A 21,525-nucleotide genomic window follows, 5' to 3' on the forward strand; every position below is an offset into this window, starting at 1 on the left:
CCTCCTTTATTTGTGCAGGTATTCTGGTAAGCCTCTGGTGTGTTGTGTTGCTCTATTTTGTTCTGTGTGCCCTTCTCTGTCAGGGGGGGGGGGGGGTCCGCTGGGAGAGGGAGAGCAGAGGTGACCTTGAAGTGATGAGTGATGAGGAGTGAGGTAGAGGGGGGCATGTCCCACAGTAGCAGGGTTTCCGTTAGCCGGCTTTTGGCCGTTTTTATTTTCTTAAGACGATAAATTCAACTTTTGCCGGCCCCAAAAAAACAATTTGCAAAAAGAATGCTTTTTATTCATTGACGGAAATACCAGTTGATGGAAATACATTTGACTGGTTAATTTGATTCATTTAGTGGCAGTAAATGTCCCTGTGTCCAACACAACTATCACACGTGCACAGTATACTATTGTGAGCGGGATTTCTCCTGCTGCTCCTCAGTTGGTTGTTGCTGGAGTTAAACATGTGCTTTTATAAACCCATTCATTGCGCAACAATTCAAAATGACAGGGGTTAACGGTACATTTAATACTGGTGACATATGTAATGGGGAATTGATTAAATAAATACAAAATCAAAGGGCAAACATTTCACACAATGAAGCAATGAATGCACAAGAATTGGCTGGAGACAGCTGAGCCATTCTGGAGAGAGACTTGACCTGCATCTTCTCCATACATCCCTTCTTCTTGTCTCAACATTTTAAATTGTACTCAAGACACATTATTTTCACACATATTTCAGATGCTTTTCACTCACAGCTGCTGTTCAATTATCAGCTAGCCTATTGCCACGCGAGCTTCCCAAATAGGCATAGACCTACAAACGTGTGATTTTAAGCAATCCACTGCTATTGTTTTTAATAAGCTAATGATCCTCAGTTCATATTTGCCTAAGTCATGCTTTCTGGATAAGTATTTTGAATTATTTTAGTTATTTCTGTATAGACAGGTGTAATTATATCATTTTGGCAAATGTACTTCCATTTACCTCCCTATTGAACCCACCTCTATGCCATTTCTCTCCAGTTCTATTGAACCCACCACTATGCTATTTCTCTCCTGTTCTATTGAACCCACCACTATGCTATTTCTCTCTTGTTCTATTGAACACACCACTATGCCATTTCTCTCCTGTTCTATTGAACCCACCTCTATGTAATTTCTCTCCTGTTCTATTGAACCCACCTCTATGCCATTTCTCTCCTGTTCTATTGAACCCACCTCTATGCCATTTCTCTCCTGTTCTATTGAACCCACCACTATGCTATTTCTCTCCTGTTCTATTGAACCCACCACTATGCTATTTCTCTCCTGTTCTATTGAACACACCACTATGCCATTTCTCTCCTGTTCTATTGAACCCACCTCTATGTCATTTCTCTCCTGTTCTATTGAACCCACCTCTATGCCATTTCTCTCCTGTTCTATTGAACCCACCTCTATGCCATTTCTCTCCTGTTCTATTGAACCCACCACTATGCTATTTCTCTCCTGTTCTATTGAACCCACCACTATGCTATTTCTCTCCTGTTCTATTGAACACACCACTATGCCATTTCTCTCCTGTTCTATTGAACCCACCTCTATGCCATTTCTCTCCTGTTCTATTGAACCCACCTCTATGCCATTTCTCTCCTGTTCTATTGAACCCACCTCTATGCCATTTCTCTCCTGTTCTATTGAACCCACCACTATGCTATTTCTCTCCTGTTCTATTGAACCCACCACTATGCTATTTCTCTCCTGTTCTATTGAACACACCACTATGCCATTTCTCTCCTGTTCTATTGAACCCACCTCTATGCCATTTCTCTCCTGTTCTATTGAACCCACCACTATGCCATTTCTCTCATGTTCTATTGAACCCACCTCTATGCCATTTCTCTCCTGTTCTATTGATCCCACCACTATGCCATTTCTCTCCTGTTCTATTGAACCCACCTCTATGCCATTTCTCTCCTGTTCTATTGAACCCACCTCTATGCCATTTCTCTCCTGTTCTATTGAACCCACCACTATGCCATTTCTCTCCTGTTCTATTGAACCCACCTCTATGCCATTTCTCTCATGTTCTATTGAACCCACCTCTATGCCATTTCTCTCCTGTTCTATTGAACCCACCACTATGCTATTTCTCTCCTGTTCTATTGAACCCACCACTATGCTATTTCTCTCCTGTTCTATTGAACACACCACTATGCCATTTCTCTCCTGTTCTATTGAACCCACCACTATGCCATTTCTCTCCTGTTCTATTGAACCCACCTCTATGCCATTTCTCTCATGTTCTATTGAACCCACCACTATGCCATTTCTCTCCTGTTCTATTAAACCCACCTCTATGCCATTTCTCTCCTGTTCTATTGAACCCACCTCTATGCCATTTCTCTCCTGTTCTATTGATTTTCATATCAACTTTCTTTCGTTGTCCGGAAACCAAAGGCACCATCCTAGTCATATTAGCAACCCAACTTAGTTGTTGCAACTTTAGATCCCCCCCGCTTTCTAACAGAGATGTTCATATCTGTAACATATTGAACCACTTTCAGGTGCGCTGTTTAGAATGGTGTTTTCCCGCAAATTGCAAATGTTTGAAATTGATGTTTGATTGTCTGCTTCATTACATGAGTAGCGTGTTCTGTCCAGCAGCATTACCATCATCTTAATGTGATTTCTGTCATTGTGAGTACTGTGGGTGGATGCCATAATGGGTTATGTACCCAATACATATGGGTCTGGTACATTTCTCAAATGGCCGGTAAATTAAAATCTTCCAGGTCACGGTGTCTGGCGACACATTTTCCTAACGGAAACCCTGCACAGCAAGTGCTCCAGAATAGACACTCATACAGATGGATGCAGTCACACACACACACACACACACACACACACACACACACACACACACACACACACACACACACACACAGACACACACACACAGAGAGACACACACACACACACACACACACAGAGACACACACACACACACACACACACACACACCAACAACAACAACAACAACAACAAGAAATAATCAATACACCCACAGGTAGAGAAGCAGAGGCACGTGAGAAAAGCCTTCAAAATCATGTCTTATCTAGTCTCTTAAACAAAACGCATTTAAACCACTTAGCAATACAATAGTTAGGATCATTAGAAAACTATGCAAGTATTGTTTTGGAAACATACTACAGAAATGATGTCATTAGGTTTGTTGGTAGTTTAGGTGCCTTTCATGCTAACCACAGACATGCAGATGTATCCTATGGGAAAATATAATTCCACAATCATCTGCCACTTTCCCTGTCTGGGACTGTTTATTCCCTCTCTCTCTTCCCAATAAGCGAATAAGCTGCTGCTGTAACTGGGCCTTTGGGAGTTGAAGGGAACCAACGGTTGGCAGAAGGGCCCAAACAGTAGTACTTGGCTAAGTGAGCTGGATCTGCTGTCTCTTTGAGGGCATTCGCTTGCCGTCGGGACGGCGCTAGGTCGCGACGTGGAACCCCTGGATGCCCTGTTGCTCCCCGGGCCCATCTGTACCCTGGCCCGGTCCCGCCTCTCTCTTCGGCTCCTCTCCGCCTTTTCCATGCGCTGACATTTTTATCCTCCTGTTAAAAACTTTTAACGGCCCATTATCTAAGAGGAAGGAATGCTGCTTTAATTGCCTGGTCGCTCCAAACGCACATTGTGTTGAGTTCCAGATGAACATAAATGACTGCATTAGAGGACTGTAACTGTGGTTGGATATGAACATTGAGACAAACAAAACTGTTCTCTGGGCAGCATGTGTAGGTCTATTTCTCCATTCATTACATCCTGTCCTCTCTTTAGATTTGAGTTTTTCTTTGGAGGGAAGTGTCCCTGTACAGTAATCGTCAGAGATGCACAGAACAGGAATGTATTTGTTGAAAGCTCTTGAGAAATGTTTAGCATCTTTTACTTTGTCCCACTGCGCTTTCAAAGTATTAGCCTTGAGCCTGAACACTATTGTGTCTGGAGCAAGAGCTGGAGCAGAGAGGGAGCAGGAGCTGGAGCAGAGAGGGAGCAGGAGCTGGAGCAGAGAGGGAGCAGGAGCTGGAGCAGAGAGGGAGCAGGAGCTGGAGCAGAGAGGGAGCAGGAGCTGGAGCAGAGAGGGAGCAGGAGCTGGAGCAGAGAGGGAGCAGGAGCTGGAGCAGAGAGGGAGCTGGAGCAGAGAGGGAGCAGGAGCTGGAGCAGAGAGGGAGCAGGAGCTGGAGCAGAGAGGGAGAAGGTGGTTCTAGATGAGTTAGCTTTGGGCTGCTGCGGTGGCACTGCAGCACAGTAGTCCCTGAGTTACAAGCCTCTCCTGAGTGTCTGGTGTACAGGTCACGACCTGGTTGGTTGGATATTGCTGCTGTGGCTAAGTCGCTTCTGGGGAAAAGGTCTCTTTTTCTCTCTCTTACTGTTCTTTGTGCTAATTGCCGGGTGTTCTTTTTTCCACCACTGCAGTCAGTGGTTTTTCATGATCCCTCTCCGTGTTCAATAGTGTGAGAACCAATGTCTAGTCTGTCCCCTGGTAACCATTTGGAAGGGTCCCCTCTGGCTCCATGACTTTAACCCATATTGCTTATCCAGCAATCCGTCTATAAAGTGCCCTGTGATATTTGTGTTGGTTTCTACACATAGAGTTATGTCTTATGGGTCTTGTTTCAGTGGACTGCTGGTGTTCGCAGGCCACAGTTCCTTATTTTCCTCCATCACTTCTCCCAGTTACTTTGCGATGGGCCATTTTTCTTTCTGCATCCCTATTATTTATTTATATTTCATTTCTCGACAAGAGACCCCGCATAAATTACAATAGCTGTAGTAGTTATGATAATAACTGTAGGTATTTGGCAGCCAGTTGAAGGGAACTGCAGAGGGTGGTTCCATAGCATGGCCAGGGAGAAAAGGGCCATTGTGTCAGCACTTTGGCTTTTATAGGTCCTCAGAGAGAACAGGGCCCAGTTTCTGGCCCTGGCCCGACCCGCTATTGATGGATGGGTCTGCGGTATTAAGGGAGAGGGGTGTCAGATAGGTCTCATATAGGTGGGGAGAGTGTGGGGGGATTTTGGGGATGTACGTTGTGACCCTGGTAAGTGATCTTGAGTCTCTTAGGGGCTGCCAAGTGGGAAACTCTATCCCTCTTTGTGTTCACAGACGTCTGTCTGTGTGTTGGGTTCACTACCCCTCTGTCTGTGTGTTGGGTTCACCTCCCCTCTGTCTGTTTGTTGGGTTCACTACCCCTCTGTCTGTGTGTTGGGTTCACCTCCCCTCTGTCTGTTTGTTGTCTGGTTCACTACCCCTCTGTCTGTGTGTTGGGTTCACCTCCCCTCTGTCTGTTTGTTGGGTTCACTACCCCTCTGTCTGTGTGTTGGGTTCACCTCCCCTCTGTCTGTTTGTTGGGTTCACTACCCCTCTGTCTGTGTGTTGGGTTCACCTCCCCTCTGTCTGTTTGTTGGGTTCACTACCCCTCTGTCTGTGTGTTGGGTTCACCTCCCCTCTGTCTGTGTGTTGGGTTCACCTCCCCTCTGTCTGTTTGTTGGGGTCACTACCCCTCTGTCTGTGTGTTGGGTTCACCTCCCCTCTGTCTGTGTGTTGGGTTCACCTCCCCTCTGTCTGTGTGTTGGGTTCACCTCCCCTCTGTCTGTGTGTTGGGTTCACCTCCCCTCTGTCTGTTTGTTGGGTTCACTACCCCTCTGTCTGTGTGTTGGGTTCACCTCCCCTCTGTCTGTTTGTTGGGTTCACTACCCCTCTGTCTGTGTGTTGGGTTCACCTCTCCTCTGTCTGTGTGTTGGGTTCACCTCCCCTTTGTCTGTGTGTTGGGTTCACCTCCCCTTTGTCTGTGTGTTGGGTTCACCTCCCCTCTGTCTGTGTGTTGGGTTCACCTCCCGTCTGCCTGTGTGTTGGGTTCACCTCCCATCTGCTTGTGTGTTGGGTTCACCTCCCCTCTGTCTGTGTGTTGGGTTCACCTCCCCTCTGCCTGTGTGTTGGGTTCACCTCCCCTCTGCCTGTGTGTTGGGTTCACCTCCCATCTGCCTGTGTGTTGGGTTCACCTCCCATCTGCCTGTGTGTTGGGTTCACCTCCCGTCTGTCTGTGTGTTGGGTTCACCTCCCCTCTGCCTGTGTGTTGGGTTCACCTCCCCTCTGCCTGTGTGTTGGGTTCACCTCCCATCTGCTTGTGTGTTGGGTTCACCTCCCCTCTGCCTGTGTGTTGGGTTCACCTCCTGTCTGTCTGTCTGTGTGTTGGGTTCACCTCCCCTCTGCCTGTGTGTTGGGTTCACCTCCCGTCTGTCTGTGTGTTGGGTTCACCTCCCATCTGCTTGTGTGTTGGGTTCACCTCCCATCTGCCTGTGTGTTGGGTTCACCTCCCCTCTGCCTGTGTGTTGGGTTCACCTCCCATCTGCCTGTGTGTTGGGTTCACCTCCCCTCTGCCTGTGTGTTGGGTTCACCTCCCCTCTGTCTGTGTGTTGGGTTCACCTCCCCTCTGCCTGTGTGTTGGGTTCACCTCCCGTCTGCCTGTGTGTTGGGTTCACCTCCCTGTCTGTCTGTGTGTTGGGTTCACCTCCCTGTCTGTCTGTGTGTTGGGTTCACCTCCCACCTGTCTGTGTGTTGGGTTCACCTCCCATCTGCCTGTGTGTTGGGTTCACCTCCTGTCTGTCTGTGTGTTGGGTTCACCTCCCTGTCTGCCTGTGTGTTGGGTTCACCTCCCTGTCTGTCTGTGTGTTGGGTTCACCTCCCATCTGTCTGTGTGTTGGGTTCACCTCCCGCCTGTCTGTGTGTTGGGTTCACCTCCTGTCTGTCTGTGTGTTGGGTTCACCTCCCATCTGCCTGTGTGTTGGGTTCACCTCCTGTCTGTCTGTGTGTTGGGTTTGGCATGGAGCAGTGTGAAAGGACTGTTGAATTCCAACTTCTGCTTGAGTTTCCTCAGCACTGACCTCCTGAGGTTTACTGCACCTTAACTTAAAGAGGGTGTGTTGTTATATGGTCAGTGGACTCCAGTCGTCGTCCCTGTACTTAATGTGTCTCAACCGCTGTGGTGGAATGGTTTTTTGTTCTGAGTTGACCCTCTGTCCTCGGTCTGTTTTTACAGTCAGTGTCTGATTGCTCAGCCTCTCCCATCTTTCTGACTGGGCCATCACCCCTTTTACGGATCAGGAAAGCAAAAGCTGGGAAGCTTGTCAGAAATACTGAAGCCTGCCATCGTAAGACCTCTTAACAGACTTTAGGTGATGGACAGCACTAATGCGACCCATCAACACCCCCGTTGATTCTTGCATCCTCAGCTAGACAAAAAAATTTGAGAGGGACCTGGAAACATATCTGTCTCTCTGACATCAGCCCCAACTAAGTGAAACTAAATAAAAGGGCCAGTTCGGTTTGTTGGCACGACACGTGGAAAACAAGAGGGTATAATTATGGAAGGCTATGAAGGCAGGCGTTAAAGTACATAAATAAGGCATTAAGGATAAAACTAGGCTCAGCTCTTGTCTCTTTGCCATGGTTCGTCAGCACATTTACACTGACAGTATTTTCTCATCATCACATCATACAGTATGTCCACAGGGCACGCACTTGGAAACTGTAGCATGATTGTCCATGTAGGGTACATTGCAGTCCTCTATAGCATGTAATATATAATAATAACACAATTACCAATTAGCAGACATCTTTATCCAAAGGTCCTTACAGTAGTGTGTGCATATGTTTTTGTATGGGTGGCCTGGCCCTTGGGTAGTTCTGAGATGTACTTACGGTCATGTACACGTGTATAGTGCAGTACTTTTAACCAGAGCCCTTCAGGTCCTTGTCAAAAGTAGTGCACTAAATATGGAATAGGGCGCCATTTGGTGTCCTATAAACACATAGAGGTAGAGGAAGGACAGGGGTGAGGGATCAGAGATGTGTTTGGTTTTTAATGAGATAGTGGGTTTGGGGCTTGTCACTACAGCTGTAATAGTGACATTGAGTCAAATCTCTGCCTGTGCTCTATAAAGGTGTCATCCATAATACACAGTAGCATAACTCTCTCCTATCTGAGATATCTACTGTAGTCCTCATCCTCCACATACAACACCCGTTCTGCCAGTCACATTCTGTTAAAGGTCCCCAAAGCACACACATCCCTGGGTCGCTCCTCTTTTCAGTTCGCTGCAGCTAGCGACTGGAACGAGCTGCAACAGACACTCAAACTGGACAGTTTTATCTTAATCTCTTCATTCAAAGTCTCCATCCTGGACATCTTACTGACAGTTGTGGCTGCTCTGCGTGATGTCTTGTTGTCTCTACCTTCTTACCATTTGTGCTGTTGGCTATGCCCAATAATGTTTGTACCATGTCTTGTGCTGCTACCATGTTTTGTTGCTACCACGTTGTTGTCATGTTGTGTTGCTACCATGCTGTGTTGTCATGTGTTGCTGCCATGTTATGTTGTTGTCTTAGGTCTCTCTTTATGTAGTGTTGTCTCTCTTCTCGTGACGTGTGTTTTGTCCTATATTTATATATATATATATTTTTTAAATCCCAGCACCCGTCCCCGCAGGAGGCCTTTTGCCTTTTGGTAGGCAGTCATTGTAAATAAGAATTTGTTCTTAACTGACTTGCCTAGTTAAAATAAAGGTTAAATAAATACAAATACCACTGACTCCTGTTATAATTTATAACACAAGTGAGACCTGGGATGGAATCCTCTTCAGTCGTGGAAGGTGTTGCACAAGTGACCTTCATACATACATGAGATCAAAATGATGTGTCTGCATGGCTCTTTGAGTGTAGCTTTGAATGGCTAAAAAAACTCAGCTTTTGTAAGATGGCTGTATATAATGGAGTCCAACAAAAGCATCCCTTTGTTGGGTTTGGACAAATAATGGGTCCATGCATCCACAGAAAACTGACCCATTTTAACTGAACCAAAGCATTGTGGTTAGAGTGTAGTTAACCTCTGAAATGTGATATGTGTTTTTTAGGCCTCTCCTCGCACGCCTCTGAGTTTGAAGAATGTGGCTGAAAGTTTAAATGTCTCCTTAGTGTCCTCTTTTCGGTTAGGGATTACCTCAATTAAGCTTACAGGACTTCAGGATCAACTCCTGGTGGGAGTTAAATCCTTTCTCTAGGCGGGCTAGTTTTTATAGCCTGGCACAATGCAGTGTGTTCTAACAGGATATCATCAACACTGGACATTTGGAACATGGACAACTGTGGATGTCAGTCACCAGGAGCAGACAGGGTTAGGGAGTGTGTGTGTGTGTGTGTGTGTGTGTGTGTGTGTGCGGGTGGGCTGGAGGCTGGAGGCTGGTGGGAGGAGCTATAGGAGGACAGGCTCATTGTAATGGCTGGAAAGAAATAAATGGAACAGTATGAAACATATGGAAACCATATGTTTGACTCCGTTCCATTCCAGCCATTACAATGAGCCTGTCCTCCTATAGCTCCTCCCACCAGACTCCTCTGATGTGGGCGTGGCATCTGGACAAGGAGTAGTAAGTAGTACAATCTATCAGGTCACCTCTAACTCACTCTTCTCCCTGCAGTGCGATCAGAGGGCACCAAGGAGGGCCCCACCTGCATGGATAAGAACCATGGCTGTGCTCACATCTGCCGGGAGACACCAAAGGGAGGCATCGCCTGCGAGTGCAGGCCTGGCTTCCAGCTCACCAGGAACATGAGGGACTGCAAGTGTAAGTGGACCCCCTGCTCCCCTCTACACACAAAGCAGAGTCATTATAGTATGACTCCATATAAATCACTTATTATTACGGAGGGTGGAGCAGAACATTCAGCTCATTCTACCTTCCAATAGATGCATCCAACAGATTTTTAAAACAGTGTATGAAAGCGGTTGATTCCAAGTGATTCTGTCAGTTTATCACACCAAATGATTTATACCGTCTGATAATTGACACAAATAGAGTAACTAAGGGAGCGGTCAGCAGGTTTCTGTGAGACAGAGCCATTGTGATGGACAGCACACACTTCCTGTTGCCTTGCAACAAGGCTCATCCTGTCAGGGCTGGGGCCGGGGCTGATGGGGGATTTGCCTGTGTTTGGGTAAGGATTGGAGAAGTGTTATTCCAAAAAAAAGTGACAGCCTAGGAAAAGGGCAAAAGGCGCAGGGGTAGTAGAGTGCAGACAAAATGGAGGAGGAAGCCTTGGCTCTCACCCTCTGGCAGTCTGACATCGCAGGTGTATTGAGAATGCTAATGTCGACACAATCAACACACCACAAACACACTCACACGTGCACACACACACACACACACACATACTAAAAAAGTGGTACTCTCACTCCAATATGAGTCCCGTGAGAATCAAACTCTGCAGTTCTGCTCCATTCCACTAAGTAGGTGATGGTTTAGGGGTGTGAGTTCCTTCACACCAAGGTGTAAATGGGAGGACTGCCTAAACGTCTCCATCACACCGAGGTTGAGAGGGTGATGATGTCACAGCACACGGATGACAGTGCAGCATGTTCCTTCTGCTCTAACTGTGTGCTCCTTGACAGTGACCTGTAACTACGGCAACGGGGGTTGCCAGCACATCTGTGAGGAGACGGACCACGGCCCCAGATGTGCGTGTCACATGAAGTTTGCCCTGCACACTGATGGAAAGACATGTGTAGGTGAGTCAGCACCCATTGGACGGGTTGTGGAGGATAACTACCTGAAGGATGTGCTCTGAGATAGAATATGACATGTACTGTATCAATCATATCCACAACCGTACATATTACCAGGTAGTTCCAGAGGCATCTACATCGCCAAGAGTCGACTTCTGCTGCTTTGGCTATTACACACAAAGACAAAAGCTATGCCTCTCTCTGCTGCAGCCTACAGATGTGACCTTCTCTCTCTCTTTCTCTCTCTCTCTCTCTCTCTCTCTCTCTCTCTCTCTCTCTCTGGCTGCATTAGCTCTTTCCTCTCTCCCTGCTTCGCTGGACACTGTGCTTCCTCAGCTTCCGCTTCACCACCCCATGTAGCCAGACGCAGCTCCTCTACTCTTTGGGCCTTTGGTCAACTCCTCAATGATGTTACACTGAAAGTATACCTAATCAAAGCCAACCTAAACCTTCATTGACATTTGTAAATGTTGTTTGCTATGGTTGACATGAAGTAATTAAATCGAGGCTGTGTAGAATGACCCATGGAAAGAGACACGTTGAACCAGATTGATTGGTGTTTTCTGTCAGGTGGATACATAGCATATTTTTAGTTCAGCTTTTGCTGTTTTGTAAGTGAATCGAGGCTGTGGAAAGGCTGGTTGGCTGGTGTCGGTGGCTGGTCAGCTGTTTTGGTTGACTGGTTGGCTGGTTTCAGTGGCTGATTGTCTGGCTGGCTCAGGTTGTCTAGTCCCTCCGCCCTCCACCACGGTGCTGATGAGATCCAGGCCCATGTCAAGGCCTGGTCAACCACCCTATCATTACTACTGTACTCTAGCGAGGCTGCCAGGACGCCACAAAGTCTGCCGTGGCCAAATTCGATGTCTGAGCCACCATTACCAAAACCGAAGAAATCTGCGCCTGACGTGACAGATTAGGGAGCGCTCAGGCAGTTAGGGTCTTGAGTTTCCCTCCACATGCTCTGGAGGTACGGTGGATTGCGGAGGAGGGAGACAAGGGGGACGGGGAGTTGTGGTAGCAGCCCACTCTGCGGTTTGGTGCTGATGCACTCCATCTCTCCAAGAGGCACTATTAGTTAATATAACCACAATAAAATAAACAAACCGCCAAACGAGCCCCTCACAGCAGGCTGACTGACAGGATGATTGGGACTGCTTCAGCCAGGCACTAACATTACTAAAGACAGCCAGACAGCACAGACTGGGAGATGGAGACTCCTAGTGAAAATTTATTTCCTCAGTGAAAATGTGACCAAATAACGATGTAAGAGTTTTTTGTTATAGCAGTAATGGAGTATGATTCAAAACCGAAAAACAACCAAAGCAACCTTTATGTAAATTAGAGTATTCTGTTCATATAGCCCCAATATACTAGACTACAGTAGTTGAATTGAACAGTGACTACCACTTCAATGCTCTCAGTCCCATGAATAACACTGGAACAGGACCAACTAAACCATTGTTGACCATAGTAGTCCTACAGTGTCTATTGATTTCGTTGTTGTTTTTTCGTTTTTTAAAAACTCATTGTGGTGATGCACTGTGCCACGTCTTCATTAATTCTGTTGTCTCAGTCTCTCCACCCAAACTCAGTCATCATTCAATGGGCAGTGAAAAGCACTCTTCTATTTGAAACATTTTGCCTTTCATCTTTCCTATCAGTCACTTTTAGTGCATTGTTGGGGGTTTCGAGTTTATGGGGCAAGTCTCAACACATTTACTTCTACATGCTGTAAACGTACGTATCAGTAGAGCTCCCCGATATGGAGAAAAACACACATATCAAATTAGCATGGTGCGATATATCTAAACATATAGCTTACTTATTCCCATCTTTGTCACAGACACGCAAATAAGCACACACACACATACAGTCAGTAAGTGATGTACTGTATGATCTGATTTACTGTAAGGGAAACTCATCAGATTACCAAATCAAATGTTCCATCAAAGTTGGATTAACACACTGTAACCTTCCCTGTTCGTCTGGTCCCCAGTGTGTTTGCACATACAGTACGTTTCTGTAAAGCAAAGCGTAACAAAACAGAAAGGAGCAGCTATCATGTGGAAGTATACAATCTGTTAGTACAGCAGGTCATAAACCTCTCCAAATAACAGGCAGATGCAGACATGCTCAGGATCTGCATCATCTTAGAGGCTAGTCGCACTATGCCATCCACACACACACACACACACACACACACACACACACACACCAACAGTGGTAGAAATACTTGTCATACTTGAGTAAATGTAAAGATGCCTTAATAGAAAATGACTCAAGTAAAAGTCACCCAGTAAAATACTACTTGAGTAAAAGTCTAAAAGTGTTTGGTTTTAAATATACTTTTGTATCAAAAGTAAATGTAATTGCTAAAATATTCTAAAAGTGTTTGGTTTTAAATATACTTAAGTATCAAAAGTAAAAGTATAAATCCTTTCCAATTCCTGATATTAAGCAAACTAGATGGCACAATTTTTTTTTTTTTTTAAATGTACTGATAGCCAGGGGTACACTACAACACTTATACATACAAAGCATTTCTTTTTGGTGAGTCCGCCAGATCAGAGGCAGTAGGGATGACCAGGGATGTTCTCTGTTTAGTGAGTCCGCCAGATCATAGGCAGTAGGGAGGACCAGGGATGTTCTCTGTTTGGTGAGTCCTCCAGATCAGAGGTAGTAGGGATGACCAGGGATGTTCTCTTGATAAGTGTTTGAATTGGACCATTTTCCTGTCCTGTTAAAAATGAAAAAATTAACGAGTACTTTTGGGTGTCAGAGAAAATGTATGGAGTAAAAAGTACATTATTTTATTTAGGAATGTAGTGGAGTAAAAGTAAAAGTTGCCAAAAAGTAGAAATAGTGAAGTACAGATACCCCTAAAAACCACTTAAGTAGTACTTTAAAGTATTTTTACTTAATTACTTTACACCTTTGCGTACACACACATATACACACACATACACACACACACATATGCGCACACACTTACGCATGAGTAAAACAATCTGAGATACCCAAAATATTTTCGGCCTATGCTGGCATGGAATCACCCAGTCATATTGGCATATCCATGGCAACAGAGGATGTAAACAGTGCATGCTGTGTGTGTGCGGTCTCCTCGCTGAGGTAAAGAATCCTCAACGGTTCTCATGCGTTTCTATGAAAACAGAGAGTGACATGTGTAATCCCTAATTCACCTGAATGACACCAGAGGAATACATGTTCTAAGCATGTGGAAGAGAGTAGAGTGTCACACAACATAACACAACAGTAGCACCATGCTCTGAGATGCCACAACGTCTTATTTTTAACCCTGAATGCCTGGCAGCAAAGCATGATGGTAAATCTGTCCGTCTCTGACCTGTCTTCTCTTACCAACCACTAACTACTGTATATGACTCTTGCTATAATGGCTTGCAGAGTTTGCACTAACTTGGCTTTACCTCAAGTCTGCCTCCTTCTTGAACGTGTGGCTCTTGTATGTGCATGATTGCATGGTGTGGGTTTCTGCCTTTGTCTGCCTTTGTCATTAGAGGTGACCCTCTGGTTCTAGCGAGTTATCTATCATAGCCATTTTCTGTTTTGATTTAGAATGTACACAACATTGTCTGGCCAGCCATCCATTCATTATCAATAGTACAATTAGTATCAATAGTTTTGCCCTTGTGACAAATCAATGGTTTTCTGCAACTCCTCTGGGCATTGATTCTGAGTGTTTCATCTGGGAGAGATGGATGACTTATGTGTTTCATGAATATGCTTAGTGAACCCAGAAATGGGGCCATTGAACAGTACACCACTAAAGTACGGTATTCTATACATAGAGGATTATTCTCATGATGACATCTCAGATGTTCGGCCCATGTTTCTAAATGGAGCACTAAAGCACTATTTTTGCAATGTATGTGTATATGTGTGCGCAGGGGAGAGGAGTGTCCAGAACCAGGCAGCCCCACAGCTGTTCCCCAATGGTAAATATCTCTGTTCCTCTGGCTCCTCTCTGGGGGGCTCTACTGACCCCCTGACTCCTCCTGACTGCGCCCCTCTGTCCTTCCATATGGGTGTGGGGTGTAGGCCGACCGACCCGGGGGAAACTAACTAACCTAACACACATTGCACCCCTCCCAAAGGGGCATCATCCCTCTCTGACCCCTGACCTTTGGCACCTCCCCACCTTCCTCTTCCTTCTGTGAATGCCCTTTCAATAACAATGGTGGCTGCCCATGTCAAACCACGCCTTTTCAAAACACAGCTGCTGTTAGGAAAATAAGCCTTCAACTTACCAGCACAAAACAATATGATGAAAATGAAAGACAGATAAGAGATATATGGGATGTATTGAATGCTACAATATAGAGGCTTTAGAAAAGACTTCCTGGTTCTGTATCATAGAGCAGCCCTTCCCTACCTAGAGTTAATCCCTGGCCAATCTGTTCTGTCTGAGCCTTTCATAAACTTTCTATGCCTCCTTTGAGGGCTGCATGTGGATGTGCTGGTGAAAGCCAGGCTAAGTGAATAGCCCGACTCAAAGTCCTCAACCTCTCTCTTCCAATTACTGTGATGGCTCTTTAGAAACAGGCCAAGCCAAGGGCCCTGATGTTTATTTGTGTTTTGATACAACTGCTAGGAAGAGAATTAAGCCCTGAGCTGTGCCGAGCACCTATCCGTGGCCGGTTTTGGAATGCTTTCACAGAGTGTTAGTGCTTGAGAGGGAGCCAGAGGCACGGCCATGACTTGACACTCAGCCACACAATAGACTGAACATAGAATACCTCTCTGTTCTAAAGTTTTACGTATTCTTCCACTTGGAGATATGTACATTACAGGTTTGATGTTTTTCAACATTACTCTTAACATTTAAGATTGGGTGTAGAGTGTAAAACAGTCACTCTATCTAGCTCAATATTATGATCAATATAATTGGAGATTTTTTTTTTGCTGTATAAATTATGCTGTTATGATCTGACAGAAGTGAAGAAAAATAAGCAGAGAGAGAGAGAGGGAGAGAGAGAGAGAGAGAAGAAGAAGACGGAGGGAGAGCGGGAGAGGAGGAGGGAGAGAGAGAGAGAGAGAGGGTAGAGAGAGAGAGGGGGAGAGAGAGAGAGAGAGAGAGAGAGAGAGAGAGAGAGAGAGAGAGAAGAAGACAGAGGGAGAGAGATAGAGAGGGGAGGAGAGAGAGAGAGAAGAAGACAGAGGGAGAGGGAAAGGGAGGGAGGGAGAGGGAGGGAGAGAGATAGAGAGAGAGGGAGAGGAGGAGGGAGAGAGAGCGAGAGAGAGAGAGAGAGAGAGAGAGAGAGAGGGGGAAATAGATCATTGTGAGTGAGTTACCATGGTGGCTCATGCTTTCTGCTGAGGTTTCAGTCAGCTCAAACTGAGCTCAAAGAGCATTGCTTAATGAGCCCAGAAATCCATACAGCCAAGTCTGACTAAAGCTCGCTCTTGGGGTTGCTTTCAAAGCTACAGCAGTAAAGGAAATTTGCAAACCATTTTCAGGGGTTGTTATCGTCCTATTGTTTTTTATTATTGAAAAAGCATTCCCTACATCATTTTTCTTCCATCTGAAATAACCTTTTTGTGCACTATTTTCAGAATAACCCAATTCTAACTGCATGTCTGCTGCTAGGTGAACTCAGAGGCTTGGGTTTGGAGGAGTATGTGTGTGTGTGTCTGTGTTTCTTTGTTGTTGTTCAAATAAACCACACATAACTCAATGCTGATTTCTCATTTTTAATGCTTATAAAATCTTTGGTTCAACTATCCAATTGATGGTAACAGCCACTTTGGACTTGTTGCCTATGTCCTCCCAAAATCAAATGTATTTTATTGGCAGCCAGCAAGCGGTATGTCGCCCCTTGGCAAACAACCAAAGCTTATCACCACGTAGGTGTAATTTGGCAGTCAAATGACAAAGCTTTGTTATTGCTTCAGGGAGATAGGTACACTGTACATTACATCAACATCTGGAACTGATACAAATCAACACCGTACATATCAGAGCCTTCATATTGTGAATATTTACTAGTCTGCCCATATAACCCAATACACTGAGTGTGGACGTGGCTGGTCTGCATCCTGTATCCAGAAAACACAACCCACACACATACCAGAGCGTGTCTCCCTCTTCCTTTTTGGCAAGCCATAATCATCATAAATATTTCTCTACCCTCATGATCATTAGTGTTTGGTGTGATACTGCCTCTCTTAGCGTTTTGGAGACATGTCGTGACAGTGCTGCATCACCCGGTCTGCCAACTCTCAGTGCCTCACAGACAGTGTGCGACTTGGACAAACACACTGGCTGTGCCACTCTCCCCCGCACAGCACCACCGTGGTTCACTAGGAATGCTCTCTCTCTACCCCAGCGCAGCGCCCATGGACTTTCACAGGATGGCTGAGTCATGGTCTTTAGGTTACAGCCAGAGCCAGCCCCAGGCCCATATCAGCACCAAACTGCTTGGGATCTCTGTCACAGTGTCGCCGTGATGCCACTGTCTTCCAGATGTGAAACAAGCAATAAACACTTTAACACTTTCTCCCACCTAAATAGCATTCCTTGATCTATGACTTGCAGTAGAGTTGATGTGTATCAAAGGGGTTTGGTCTGCCCCATCATGGCTGCTCCCTGTAGCACAGTTTCATGTTAGCTTAGGTATTCCCCACAGAGATCCAGTTATTCTCTGTGGAGACTGGGGCAGCTGTGCTTCCTCTGTGGTGCCACGTGTGAGAAGCCCTCTCCACACCAGTTTCAACGCTCTCAGCAGTCTGCGGTGAAGCCCACGGCCAGGCCAGCTGTTCTGGTGCACTTTATGAGATAGGCTCTTGGGTATTTAATAGACCTAGTTTGTGAAATAACTGCCGACTGGTATCCCTCAGCTTATTAGAGGAAAAGTGATGCTATGTGCTTCTCTAAGAGTGACCAGATGCCCTTGTAGCAAGGTATCGTGATTTCCCAGAGTAGATCAGGTTTTGTTTTTCAATGGTGTTATTTCTCCAGAGTGTTTGAAGCTTTTGGCGATGGCTGCCAAAAGCCTGTTCCTGCTCGCAGACGGACACCAAGCTCTTTAAAGTGCTAACAAATTTTTTCTCTTCTGCTTCTTGTTGAAAGTCAGTCTTCTCTGTGAAACGTGTCAGTGTCTAGAGAGGAGCTGGACTACCCTCCCTTCCCTGACTAAATGACCTCCATTCTTCAAATCAATCAGGCTAACGCACGGACTGGCCTGGTGAAATTGCTTTTTTATCCCCAAAATGCCTGGAAGCTCTTGTCAAAGCCAGGGTAAAAAAATATATATTTTGACCTCAACTGTCTGGAGGAAGAGCTGCCGGCCTCATGAGAGGAGTTGGTTGATGTCCTGTGAGGAAGTTGGGGGAGGAATGGGGGTGGGGGGAGTTTAACTCACCCTGTCCCAAAAGCAGCCAAACATCCACGTGTGCACACACTCATTTGTTTATGTCTTGACACTATGTTCTTAGTACTCTGATCCTCTATCATTCATAGTATCTTGTGTTGCATTATCTAACTGTGCTCTCTTGTTCACTTCCCTTGTTCCACACAGGAGCAAACTACTGAAGCACTTTCCTGTTTCTTCTCTGTCTTTGTATTATCCTCTTTGGAACTGCATTGTATAATAGACGTCTTTTTAAAAGGATAATGAAAAGCATCCGGTTTTGAGATCAGTTCCACCACCTATAGATCCCGGTGTGTGTGTCTAACTGTGATGTACTGCATGTGTGTTTCTCTCTGCAGAGACGTGTGCAGTGAACAACGGTGGCTGTGACAGCACGTGTCATGACGCGGTGACCGGAGTCCGCTGCAGCTGTCCTGTTGGCTTCACTCTCCAGCCAGACCGCAAGACCTGCAAAGGTAACCTAACACACATACACAAAGCCAGTCTCCCACTCTCACCACTCATCCTCTCAAACAGCAACTATCCACCTGTCAATGACATTATCTCCACCCCTTTCACATTGTCAATCATACAGTCTCCCAACCTCTCACACATACAATGTGTTATCACTAGACTTAACCCACACTTTGTCCTTCATGTTCTAAAGCATATTATTCTGTCAGTCACCCTGTTACACTACCAGTTAAGCCTGTCAATCATTATTTTCCTTCCTAAACTATCCAGTCATTCTTTGTAGTGTTTCCTTTTGGTCTATCTTGCTGGTTCCTAAGGTTTTACTGCTTACTGCCCCACCCCAACACACACACACACACACACACACACACACACACACACACACACACACACAGTGGCCATGGAGAGCAGGGACCTGACACTCTAATCAGAGATGCATTGTGGGCTCGTTGAGGCGTGTCTGGTTCCCCGGTGGCGCCTTGCCACCCTGCTCTGCCTCATCTCCTCTGTCTCATCGGAAGCCTCTGACTCTGTAACAGCTCTTACATTGGGATAGAGTGGAGAGTTGAGGTCTAATGATGCCAACACTTCAATACTGTGTATATTCGAATGACCCTGCTCTTCTGGGTACTGCTTTGGCAGCACATCCATTTGTCAAGCTACCCATATGTTGTTGCTGTCAAATACAAATAGCTTGATATCCCCACAACTTATCAAAAGCTGTTCTTAATTTATACAAACAAGAGCATGGGAGTAAGAACGTTTTAGATTAGAAGTACCTTTCAAGGAGATTATAACAAAGAGAGAGAGAGAAAGAGAGAGAAGAGCTCTGTGGAGAAACTCAAGACTCTTGATGCTGCCAAAAAGCCTAGAATAGGAGTCTGCTTCCCCTTCAGTACTCATAACGTTACGCTAACAACTCTGATAAAAGTACATTGGGTTTATTAGTTTGGTTTGAGAGGAAAGAAAAGGAAAACAACCTCAGACAGCACTGGCAAGAGAAAACAGGGGCCCGCTGCGGGCAAGGGACCTCTCAGGGGGAGAGTTGAAGAGAGAGACAGGAGAGAATTATTATTTTATTCAATTTCTGATGCATTTATTTTAACCAGATGATGTACTAAACTGTCCCTCAAGAGACGGAAGCTTCATTTACAATGATGATTCAGAGTTAGTCTGATCAAACTTGCCAGTCCAAGTCCCGATCAAAGCCCGGGTGAACCATATAATGTATTGATTTGTTATTGACGATGAAAAGAATGGTCGAGCTGTGGTGGGGCTGTGCTGCTGAGACATAGTTCTCCCCTTGCTGTCTCTGTAAGAGCTGTGATCTATTCTAAACACATACAGACCCAGATCATACCCGTCCCAGATCTAAGGAGAAATCCCTGATGCACTTTCCCTGTGCATCTCTCTCTTCTCTCTCTGGGATGGATCTCCAGTCATCCGTGTGGATCATCGTACTCTACTTAACACCCCGACTGCTCGGCCCCAGAGTCATCCATCACACATACATATTTCAGCCCTCAAACGCACACCACATCCTTGCCCTCTATCTCTCTCTTTCTCTCTTTCTTTCTTTCTTTCTTTCTTTCTTCCTTTCTTCCTTTCGTTCTTTCTTCCTTTCTGTCTTTCTTTCTCTCTCTCTCTCTCTCTCTCTCTCTCTCTCTCTCTCTCTCTCCCCCCTCGCCCTCTCTACTGCACTTTCTCTTGTTCTTTCTCTCTCTTCCTGTCTGTGCATTGGAGTGAGTTCTCTGCTGTATGTGTTTTCTGTCCTCAGACATTGACGAGTGCCGCCTGAACAACGGGGGATGTGACCACGTGTGTCGGAACACAGTGGGCAGCTTCGAGTGCAGCTGCAAGAAGGGCTACAAGCTGCTGACCAATGAGAGGACTTGCCAAGGTAGGAACCCATCACTCCAACCAATCATCGGCTACCGCCTGTTCTGTGTGCCCTTCACCTAATGAAATGGATTTAGATGGTTATGAGTTAGGCAGGTTGTTTAGTCACCCTGTTACTGAGGTGAATGGCAAGGTAATAGTATTGTCGTGATAATAATAAGTCGTCTTACTCCTCCCTAATTGTTTTGGCTTCAGCTTGCTGAGAGGAGCTGCCAAACCAGGCCTCTCTCTAGCTTGTTTGTTTCTAAGATTCGGCGGTAGCCGTAGTTCAGCGGGAGCCAGGGGAGCCACCCACAGAACAAATAAACAGTTTGCCATGCAGACCTACTACTACAGGTGTGGAATAAGTGCTCTAAGTCTAAAAAACCTCTGGGTCTTGACTTGGGCAAGCCATCTCCCTCCCAAACATCTGGCACTGCTGGGAAGAGAAGTCAAGGCAAGAACTATGGAACTATGGAAATGAGTGTATTGATGTGGTCAATCAGGATCAAGGCTGGTACATATCAGTGACATGCCTTGGGCTCACAATTGAAACACATCATCCTAAACATGCACATCTATGCCAAGTATGGGTATTTAAAGTGTATGCTGTCCAACTCACTGTAAAGAGACCAACTGTTTCTGTAATTGAAGTTGAGAACGTGTTAAGGTACATCAATCTGACTATTTGGGGGTTAGCACTTTCTCTCCTTATTTGGAATCTATCTAGATAATGCTGTCATTTTGCAGATGCTTTTAGCCAAGGCCTCTCACATTTAACACAAACAATATGACCCAAGGGAGAATTGAAAACACATCTTTAATGTTCCTGTGGCACTTCCCAACAACCAACTCAGTCACATGGTCTTGGGAATATTCCAAGCTGAGAGGAAGAGGGTGATGTTGTGTTGTATGTGAGTGGGGCTACTTAGGAACAGTGTTGAGATTGTTAGGAAGTTTGTTTTGTCTGCAGAGTAGGGTGTTGATAAAACTGGCCTCCAGTTGAGTGAGGCGTTGTCAAGCCAACATCCTCGGCGGCACCCCTGTGCTAGGCTGCACCACACCACACCCCACCACACTACACTACACTACACTACACTACACTACACTACACCACACCACACCACACTACACTACACCACACCACCACCACACTACACTGCACCACACTACACCACG

General features: G+C 45.7%; 1 protein-coding gene across 4 annotated transcripts in view; it reads left to right on the forward strand.

The window, feature by feature from the left end:
* The window catches only part of LOC115102299 (signal peptide, CUB and EGF-like domain-containing protein 3), a 103,793-nt gene that overhangs the window by 60,454 nt on the left and 21,814 nt on the right, over positions 1-21,525 (forward strand). For 2 of the 4 annotated variants that reach the window (XM_029622106.2, XM_029622107.2), the window contains exons 5-9: positions 9,522-9,668; positions 10,493-10,609; positions 14,533-14,580; positions 18,354-18,470; positions 20,246-20,368. In XM_029622106.2, coding sequence (XP_029477966.1) covers positions 9,522-9,668; positions 10,493-10,609; positions 14,533-14,580; positions 18,354-18,470; positions 20,246-20,368 — 552 coding nt within the window. The remainder of the gene's footprint in view (positions 1-9,521; positions 9,669-10,492; positions 10,610-14,532; positions 14,581-18,353; positions 18,471-20,245; positions 20,369-21,525) is intronic. The other 2 variants (XM_029622109.2, XM_029622108.2) reach the window with 1 other exon arrangement.

Source organism: Oncorhynchus nerka, linkage group LG20 (genome assembly GCF_034236695.1).
Source record: "Oncorhynchus nerka isolate Pitt River linkage group LG20, Oner_Uvic_2.0, whole genome shotgun sequence".
Taxonomy (NCBI): domain Eukaryota; kingdom Metazoa; phylum Chordata; class Actinopteri; order Salmoniformes; family Salmonidae; genus Oncorhynchus; species Oncorhynchus nerka.